The sequence below is a fragment of the Conger conger genome, chromosome 5, assembly GCF_963514075.1.
Source record: "Conger conger chromosome 5, fConCon1.1, whole genome shotgun sequence".
In the NCBI taxonomy this organism is placed as follows: domain Eukaryota; kingdom Metazoa; phylum Chordata; class Actinopteri; order Anguilliformes; family Congridae; genus Conger; species Conger conger.
The window spans coordinates 5,323,646-5,333,178 of record NC_083764.1 but is presented as its reverse complement, the minus strand read 5'-3'; the positions used below and the strand labels follow the sequence as shown (position 1 = coordinate 5,333,178).

Below are 9,533 nucleotides of genomic sequence, written 5' to 3'. Positions count from 1 at the left end.
TTTACACTTCTCGGAAAACACTTTCCATACGCCAGGCAAGTCTCAAAGCTCTTCAAATGCAGAAAAGTATTTGAATCCAAAAGAAATTGAACCCCAGGTCCGATCACTTTGGGGACGCTTGCTACCGAGTCGGCAGGTCCACGTGGGCACCCTTCTGCGGCCCGATGGCCTACTTGGCAGAAACAGGGGCACCCATCACACAACTGCCCCCACCTTTCTGCCCCCCCTGGGCTGGGGCAGGGCACCACATCCTCATTCACAGAAGAGTCAGAAAGAAAGCGGCACACTCGAGCTAACCGCAGGTTTCAGCCGATGCACTGGAGGTTTAGCAATGTCGAAATGCTGGCTGTGGAGAGGAGGGTGCTCTCTCTCGAGATTCACTGTGGACTTCAGCACCGGGGTTTCCTAGGAGCACAGTTTAACCCTTTAAGGTGTGAGAACAGAAGAAGAAAAAAAAAAAAAGAAAAAAAAGTGTGAGATTAGAATGTTCTGAAACTGAACATTCTGATGCTGATGTCACAATCATTGCTGGTGACTACACTATAGAACACTGACTAAGAATTTTGGAATGAAAAACTCTTTATAAAGGGTTCAATCGTTACTAAAAATGTACTCTACTGAAATAGTACTTATTTTAAACTGATGTCAATGATTGTAGTCACCAATCTGCACGAGTGAATCTCCAATAATTCTGAATTAATATTCTTTTTTTGAACAGGGTGACTCTTTTTATGCTTTTCTTTTTCTGTAAGTGTGCATTGACCTCGTCAAAAACAAAAACGTGTGCACTGTTGAATACCCTGACCTCATTCAGACACCCAACCCACACACACACTCACTCAGCCGGCTGTTTCAGCATCCCATAATTCCCTTCTGACTGGGGGTGGCCTGTGAGCCATCGACACCACAGAACGAGAGCGAGAGAGAAAAGCGCGAACGTCAACACAAAGACTCTCCTTCTCTTTTATTCCTTCTCTTTTATTCGCCACCCTTGAAGACATCATTCTCTAGTGTTTGAGTTTTCCACAGACAGCTGGGCATGTGCTCTGCCAGTTATCCCCCTGATAACCCCGTACGCTTTCTCATTTGCAAGTCTTTTAACACACAAGTCTTTAGTTTCCGTTTCCTTTCTTCGTTAAGTTTGCACATGCACACATTAAGCAAAGTAATTTTGAGGCCAAGTGTAGTTGTTGCCATGGCGTCCCAGGAGGATTTTAAAGCGGTTTCGCCACCCACCTACACAGCGTTTACTGCACACTGGACACTTTTCCATCTGAGCGCTAGGCTCTGGGAAGTACCTCCCCTGGCGGCTGAACGCTGTGCTACAGCGCCCTCCGGTGGAGAACGGGATACTGCATCGAGCCGTGACTGCGATCTCTCATGACCACATGACCAGGAGGCCCTTGGTTGGTTCATGTTTTGTCTACGGTTGTCATAGGTGACTGCTGGACTGTCCTCCGTCAAATTTACAGAATAAACGCAGCCGTGAAAATCATAATGGCCACTGAGAAAATCATCTCTAGTATCGGTGAATACTGAAGTAGCAGCTCAACAAAAAGAATAAAAAATAAAAAGGTAAATTATTTCACCAGAGCACTGAATTACATACTGAATGAAAATGGGGTTGATCTTACATGAAAGTCTTTAGTTTCGATAGTTCCTATTGAACACTGTTAATTTTTTATTGAAGTCTTTTGTGAATGTTATGCCCGTTTAACCCCTTTCTCCCTTCAAGTTGCTTGCACATTTTATTTTTTTACACAATATGTCAACCGAACAGAAATACCTGGAGGCAAAGACCAGGTAAACTGCCCCAGACTCAAAGATTCAGTCACACTCATGGAGATACTCATCATATGAATAAATTAACTGGAGTCCTCGGGATTGTCGTTCCGAAAGCTGGGGAAGGGTCGGGATTGGAGGGGAGAGCTGCTGGGGGCTGGCCAATGGGGGCAGGGAGCGGGCGAGCGTTGCCGTGGCTACGCCCCTCCCACCTCCGTCTGATTGGTGGAGCCGTGCTGGCTCGCTGTGTTCGTTTCTCTTCTTCGGGTGTCTGAGGGAAAGATCAGAGATTTCTTCTTCGCCGTTTCGATTGGATGAATTTGGATGAAATTGCACTTCTGTCTTTTGTATTCTGTCCTTTTTTTTAACCAGTTCAGTTGGAGGGAAGCGTTGTCATTCTTTGATCTAAGACAAGAGAAGGGGAGAAATTGGGATGAAGACACTGGACTGAACCTCTGAGCCGGCCAGTCAGCTGAACAAGACCCTGATCATTACTGACGCAAAAATGTGAGTATTAACAAGCAAGACCAAAGACACACACAGCCTGTTCATAAAGCCAATGTTATAACTGGAACAAGGACTGAGTTTTACTCAAAGTTTGATTAACTTAAAGAATTATAGCTACAAAACAAGTAAATGTCTTTAATACACATATACTGCACTGTGTGTATTTAAAGTATGAGACACCACTCAGTGAGGCTTTCAAAGTGTCAGGCTTCTGCACATCTCCATCTCCTTTCCTGCCTCCTGATTGGTGCGTGGCGGGGCGGGCGGGGCCGTTACCTCGGTGACCACGCCGGCGGCGATGGTGGAGCCCACGTAGCGCAGCATGAACCGGCCCAGCTCCTTAAAGTCCTTATACAGCTCCAGAGCCACGGGCCGCTGGGTCTGGATCTCCACCACCGCGTTCTGCCCCTTAGTGAGGCACCTGGGGAGGGGACAGGGCCCCAAGCGTTACTCAACACCGCTGAACACTGAGCGTTACTGAACACCGCTGAACACTGAGCGTTACTGAACACTACTGAACACTGATCTCCACCACCGCGTTCTGCCCCTTAGTGAGGCACCTGGGGAGGGGACAGGGCCCCAAGCGTTACTCAACACCGCTGAACACTGAGCGTTACTGAACACCGCTGAACACTGAGCGTTACTGAACACTACTGAACACTGATCTCCACCACCGCGTTCTGCCCCTTAGTGAGGCACCTGGGGGAGGGGACAGGGCCCTGAGCATTACTCAACACCGCTGAACACTGAGCGTTACTGAACACTACTGAACACTGATCTCCACCACCGCGTTCTGCCCCTTAGTGAGGCACCTGGGGGAGGGGACAGGGCCCCAAGCGTTACTCAACACCGCTGAACACTGAGCGTTACTGAACACTACTGAACACTGATCTCCACCACCGCATTCTGCCCCTTAGTGAGGCACCTGGGGAGGGGACAGGGCCCTGAGCATTACTCAACACCGCTGAACACTGAGCGTTACTGAACACTACTGAACACTGATCTCCACCACCGCGTTCTGCCCCTTAGTGAGGCACCTGGGGAGGGGACAGGGCCCCAAGCGTTACTCAACACCGCTGAACACTGAGCGTTACTGAACACTACTGAACACTGATCTCCACCACCGCGTTCTGCCCCTTAGTGAGGCACCTGGGGAGGGGACAGGGCTCTGAGCGTTACTCAACACCGCTGAACACTGAGCGTTACTGAACACTACTGAACACTGATCTCCACCACCGCGTTCTGCCCCTTAGTGAGGCACCTGGGGAGGGGACAGGGCTCTGAGCGTTACTCAACACTGATGAACACTACTGAACACTGATCTCCACCACCGCGTTCTGCCCCTTAGTGAGGCACCTGGGGAGGGGACAGGGCCCTGAGCATTACTCAACACCGCTGAACACTGAGCGTTACTGAACACTACTGAACACTGATCTCCACCACCGCGTTCTGCCCCTTAGTGAGGCACCTGGGGAGGGGACAGGGCCCTGAGCATTACTCAACACCGCTGAACACTGAGCGTTACTGAACACTACTGAACACTGATCTCCACCACCGCGTTCTGCCCCTTAGTGAGGCACCTGGGAAGGGGACAGGGCCCTGAGCATTACTCAACACCGCTGAACACTGAGCGTTACTGAACGCAGCTGAACACTGATCTCCACCACCGCGTTCTGCCCCTTAGTGAGGCAACTGGGGAGGGGATAGGGCCCTGAGCGTTACTCAACACCGCTGAACACTGAGCGTTACTGAACACTACTGAACGCTGCTGAACACTGATCTCCACCACCGCGTTCTGCCCCTTAGTGAGGCACCTGGGGAGGGGACAGGGCCCCGAGCGTTACTCAACACTGCTGAACACTGAGCGTTACTGAACGCTGCTGAACACTTAGCGTTACTGAAGACTACTGAACGCTGCTGAACACTGATCTCCACCACCGCGTTCTGCCCCTTAGTGAGGCACCTGGGGAGGGGACAGGGCCCCGAGCGTTACTCAACACTGCTGAACACTGAGCGTTACTGAACGCTGCTGAACACTTAGCGTTACTGAAGACTACTGAACGCTGCTGAACACTGATCTCCACCACAGCGTTTTGCCCCTTTGCGAGTGGAGAGAACAGGGCCCTGAGTGTTACTGAACACGACTGTTACATTTGTGAATATGGATTGTATTGCTTAAATACTGAACACTGCATTACTGTCAGATCTGGGCCACAGCCGTTTATAAAAGCAAGCCAGTGTGACTGGTAGGAACATACACCAAAACACACGCACACCGGACCTGCAGGACTGTAAACAAAGCCACATCAGCCAGAAACACCTTCAAGGACCCTTTAAAACCCTGACTACAGACGGACAAAAACAGACGCGCTCAGTTAATGGAGTGACTTCACTCAGGAAGCGTGAGGTCCAGATCCAGGCCCCCATCCCCATCCCCATCCCCCCAGAACAGGGCCACTCACTTGGGCTTCTTCTTCAGGACTTCCCCACTGCTCTTGTGGAGGATGCTGACCAGCTTCCTGATGGTGGCCGGCTCACTCACGGTCTGGTAGTGCAGCAGGACCTGCGGGTGAGAGAGCAGCGCACGCACGCTACGTGTCAGTATGTTATTTATGCATTTACTTATGCGTCTATGTATTTATTTGTTTATACATGCATTTATTTACCTGTTTGTATATTATTTGTTTGTATATTGTTTATGTGTATATTTTTGTGTAGATTTATTTATGTGTATATTTATGTGTATTTGTTTGTGTGTATTTATTTATGTGTATATTTATGTGAGTATTTATGTGTATATTAATGTGTATTTATTTGTGTATATTTATGTGTATTTATTTATGTGTAGATTTGTGTATATTATGTGTATATTTCTTTATGTGTATATTTATGTGTATTTATGTGTTTATTTATTTGTGTATTTATGCGTCTATTATGTGAGTATTTGTGTATATTTATGTGTAGATTTGTGTGTGTATTTTTGGGAGTGCAGGCTCTTACGGGGAAGCCCTGGGTGACGGGCAGCTCGATGTTGAAGAGCAGGACTCTGGCTCGGAAACGGGTGCAAGCCTTAATGGACTCCTTCATATCGCAGAACACACAGCCCACACTGGAACCAGAGCAGAACAGCCAATCAGAGCGGGCAATCACCGCAGAGCAGCCAATCAGAGAGCTGCCATGGGCTCTTTCGCTTTCGCCTCGTCACCGCACCCCAGGGGTCCCCACTCCTGGTTCTGGAGAGCCGCAGGGTGCGCTGGGGTCCCCCTCCTGGTCCTGGAGAGCCGCAGGGTGCGCTGGGGTCCCCCTCCTGGTCCTGGAGAGCCGCAGGGTGCGCTGGCTTTCGTTGTTACTCAGCACTTTTGTTCAATGAAAGCGGTCGATTACGCAGTTAACTCACCCCACCTGCAGCCCTGGGGCTGAATCAGACGCTGATTGTAAGGTGAAAACAAAAACCAGCCCCACCCTGTGGCTCTCCAGGACCCCCTCCCCCGCCGCCTCCCCCAAACTGGAGCTCAACCACAGCAAAGCCGCCTTAAAGCACAGCCTTTTCGCTTTCGAACACACAGCTGGCGCCCCGCCCAACCTGCCCCACCCACAGACCCGATACCACGTCTACTGCACTTTAATTCACCCCAACATCAGCACCGAGAGAGGAGGGAGGGAGGGAGGGAGGGAGGCCGGGGGAACAGCCCGTATTCTCAGTGTGACCCGGGGCGAGAGAGCGACGGTGAGCCAGACGTCTGAGAACAGAACCAACCGGGCTCAGCTAGCACGGTCTGTGGGCTTCCTGGGGCGGGGTCCCCGAGAGGGAGAGGGAGAGAGAGGGAGAGAGGGAGAGGGGGAGAGGGGGAGAGAGGGAGAGAGGGAGAGGGAGAGGGAGGGAGAGAGGGAGAGGGAGGGAGAGAGGGAGAGGGAGAGGGAGAGGGAGAGGGAGAGGGAGAGGGAGAGGGAGAGAGGGAGAGGGAGAGGGAGAGAGGGAGAGGGAGGGAGGGAGGGAGAGAGGGAGGGAGGGAGAGGGAGAGGGAGAGGGAGAGGGAGAGGGAGAGGGAGAGAGGGGTGGGGTGGGGTGTGAGTATCACTGACTTAATTTTGATGATGTCCATGCCGGTCACGGTGAGGCTGACGTGGTCCCCCGCTGCGGCCCAATCGATCGGCTCGTCATGCAGCGTGATACCTGAGAGAGAGAGAGAGAGAGGAAGAGAGAGAGAGGAAGAGAGAGAGGAAGAGAGAGGGGAGGAGTCAGTTTCAGTGTGGGGACACAGACAGACAGACAGACACACGGACACGCTTTGACTCAACGGAGCTCTCACTATGATGGAGGACAGGAAAAGGAGTCTCTCTCTTTCGACGGCAACAACTTTCTTTCACACCCCTTGCGACCTCTGAGCCGTTCCGATTTCGGCCTTTTTCGCCGACGCCAAACACAGCCCAGCCCTCGTGACGCTGCGCCTGCACTACCCCGGGCGGCCAGCAGAGGGCCACGTCCCTGAGCGGCGTGCGGGAGGGCGGCTGCAGCGGTTCTCCTGGTTGCCCTGGGGAAGCCCCCTGTGTGTGGGTTTCTCACCAGAGTCTTGCACAATTAAGAGCTGGTGTACGTTTCATCATTCTTTCCTTTAACTTGCCAAACACAATGCAGGCTTGGCTCTCTTCCAGACAATGAAACGTTACAGAGAAACGTTTATTTCATTAAATAAATTAAGTACGTGTTAATAGACCACTTTTGAGGCTGCCTGGGAATGCCTGGAGAGCAAGACAGATAGCCACATCTGATCTTCTTATAGAACAGCAGGACAGTGTACCTCTGAGAAGTTTATAACTGTTCACTGCTCTTTACAAAACATTTCTCAATATTTACAAAGCATTCATTGAATTATTTTTGAAAGTATTGTAGTTCTACAGATTTGTACATATTGTGACAGTGCAGGATTCATAGTGGCGGGATTAAATGATACATTTCACAGTGGGATTATACACTACCTTTGACAGTGCAGGACTGGTAATAAAGGGATTATATGATACATTTCACAGTGCAGGACTGGGAATAGTGGGATTATACGCTACCTTTGACGGTGCAGGACTGGTAATAGTGGGATTGTACTCTACTTTTGACAGTGCAGGACTGGTAATAGTGGGATTATATGATATATTTCACAGTGCAGGACTGGTAATAGTGGGATTATATGATATATTTCACAGTGCATGACTGGTAATAGTGGGATTATACTCTACTTTTGACAGTGCAGGACTGGTAATAGTGGGATTATACTCTACTTTTGACAGTGCAGGACTGGTAATAGTGGGATTATACACTACCTTTGACAGTGCAGGACTGGTAATAGTGGGATTATACTCTATTTTTGACAGTGCAGGACTGGTAATAGTGGGATTATGCGCTACCTTTGACGGTGCAGGACTGGTAATAGTGGGATTATACTCTACCTTTGACGGTGCAGGACTGGTAATAGTGGGATTATAACTCTACCTTTGACGGTGCAGGACTGGTAATAGTGGGATTATACTCTACCTTTGACGGTGCAGGACTGGTAATAGTGGGATTATACTCTACCTTTGACGGTGCAGGACTGGTAATAGTGGGATTATACTCTACCTTTGACGGTGCATGACTGGTAATAGTGGGATTATACTCTACCTTTGACGGTGCATGACTGGTAATAGTGGGATTATACTCTACCTTTGACGGTGCATGACTGGTAATAGTGGGATTAGACTCTACCTTTGACGGTGCAGGACTGGTAATAGTGGGATTATACTCTACCTTTGACGGTGCAGGACTGGTAATAGTGGGATTATACGCTACTTTTGACGGTGCAGGACTGGTAATAGTGGGATTATACTCTACCTTTGACGGTGCAGGACTGGTAATAGCGGGATTATACGCTACCTTTGACGGTGCAGGACCGGTAATAGTGGGATTATACTCTACCTTTGACGGTGCAGGACTGGTAATAGTGGGATTATACTCTACCTTTGACGGTGCAGGACTGGTAATAGTGGGATTATACTCTACCTTTGACGGTGCAGGACTGGTAATAGTGGGATTATACTCTACCTTTGACGGTGCAGGACTGGTAATAGTGGGATTATACTCTACCTTTGACGGTGCAGGACTGGTAATAGTGGGATTATACTCTACCTTTGACGGTGCAGGACCGGTAATAGTGGGATTATACTCTACCTTTGACGGTGCAGGACTGGTAATAGTGGGATTATACTCTACCTTTGACGGTGCATGACTGGTAATAGTGGGATTATACTCTACCTTTGACGGTGCAGGACTGGTAATAGTGGGATTATACTCTACCTTTGACGGTGCAGGACTGGTAATAGTGGGATTATACTCTACCTTTGACGGTGCAGGACTGGTAATAGTGGGATTATACTCTACCTTTGACGGTGCAGGACTGGTAATAGTGGGATTATACTCTACCTTTGACGGTGCAGGACTGGTAATAGTGGGATTATACTCTACCTTTGACGGTGCAGGACTGGTAATAGTGGGATTATACTCTACCTTTGACGGTGCAGGACTGGTAATAGTGGGATTATACTCTACCTTTGACGGTGCAGGACTGGTAATAGTGGGATTATACTCTACCTTTGACGGTGCAGGACTGGTAATAGTGGGATTATACTCTACCTTTGACGGTGCAGGACTGGTAATAGTGGGATTATACTCTACCTTTGACGGTGCAGGACTGGTAATAGTGGGATTATACTCTACCTTTGACGGTGCAGGACTGGTAATAGTGGGATTATATGCTACCTTTGACGGTGCAGGACTGGTAATAGTGGGATTATACTCTACCTTTGACGGTGCAGGACTGGTAATAGTGGGATTATACGCTACCTTTGACGGTGCAGGACTGGTAATAGTGGGATTATACGCTACCTTTGACGGTGCAGGACTGGTAATAGTGGGATTATACTCTACCTTTGACGGTGCAGGACTGGTAATAGTGGGATTATACGCTACCTTTGACGGTGCAGGACTGGTAATAGTGGGATTATACTCTACCTTTGACGGTGCAGGACTGGTAATAGTGGGATTATACTCTACCTTTGACGGTGCAGGACTGGTAATAGTGGGATTATACTCTACCTTTGACGGTGCAGGACTGGTAATAGTGGGATTATACTCTACCTTTGACGGTGCAGGACTGGTAATAGTGGGATTATACGCTACCTTTGACGGTGCAGGACTGGTAATAGCGGGATTATACTCT

The 9,533-nt window shown here is 49.3% G+C and overlaps 1 protein-coding gene across 2 annotated transcripts in view; it reads right to left on the bottom strand.

Moving 5' to 3' along the window:
- Nucleotides 1-949: 949 nt before the first annotated feature.
- hbs1l (HBS1-like translational GTPase) overlaps nucleotides 950-9,533 on the bottom strand; it is a 55,777-nt gene continuing 47,193 nt past the window's right edge. For both annotated transcript variants that reach the window (XM_061241425.1, XM_061241426.1), the window contains exons 14-18: nucleotides 6,373-6,463; nucleotides 5,290-5,398; nucleotides 4,752-4,852; nucleotides 2,566-2,710; nucleotides 950-2,187 (exon numbers count right to left, since the gene is read on the bottom strand). In XM_061241425.1, coding sequence (XP_061097409.1) covers nucleotides 2,176-2,187; nucleotides 2,566-2,710; nucleotides 4,752-4,852; nucleotides 5,290-5,398; nucleotides 6,373-6,463 — 458 coding nt within the window. In that variant the 3' untranslated portion in view covers nucleotides 950-2,175. The remainder of the gene's footprint in view (nucleotides 2,188-2,565; nucleotides 2,711-4,751; nucleotides 4,853-5,289; nucleotides 5,399-6,372; nucleotides 6,464-9,533) is intronic.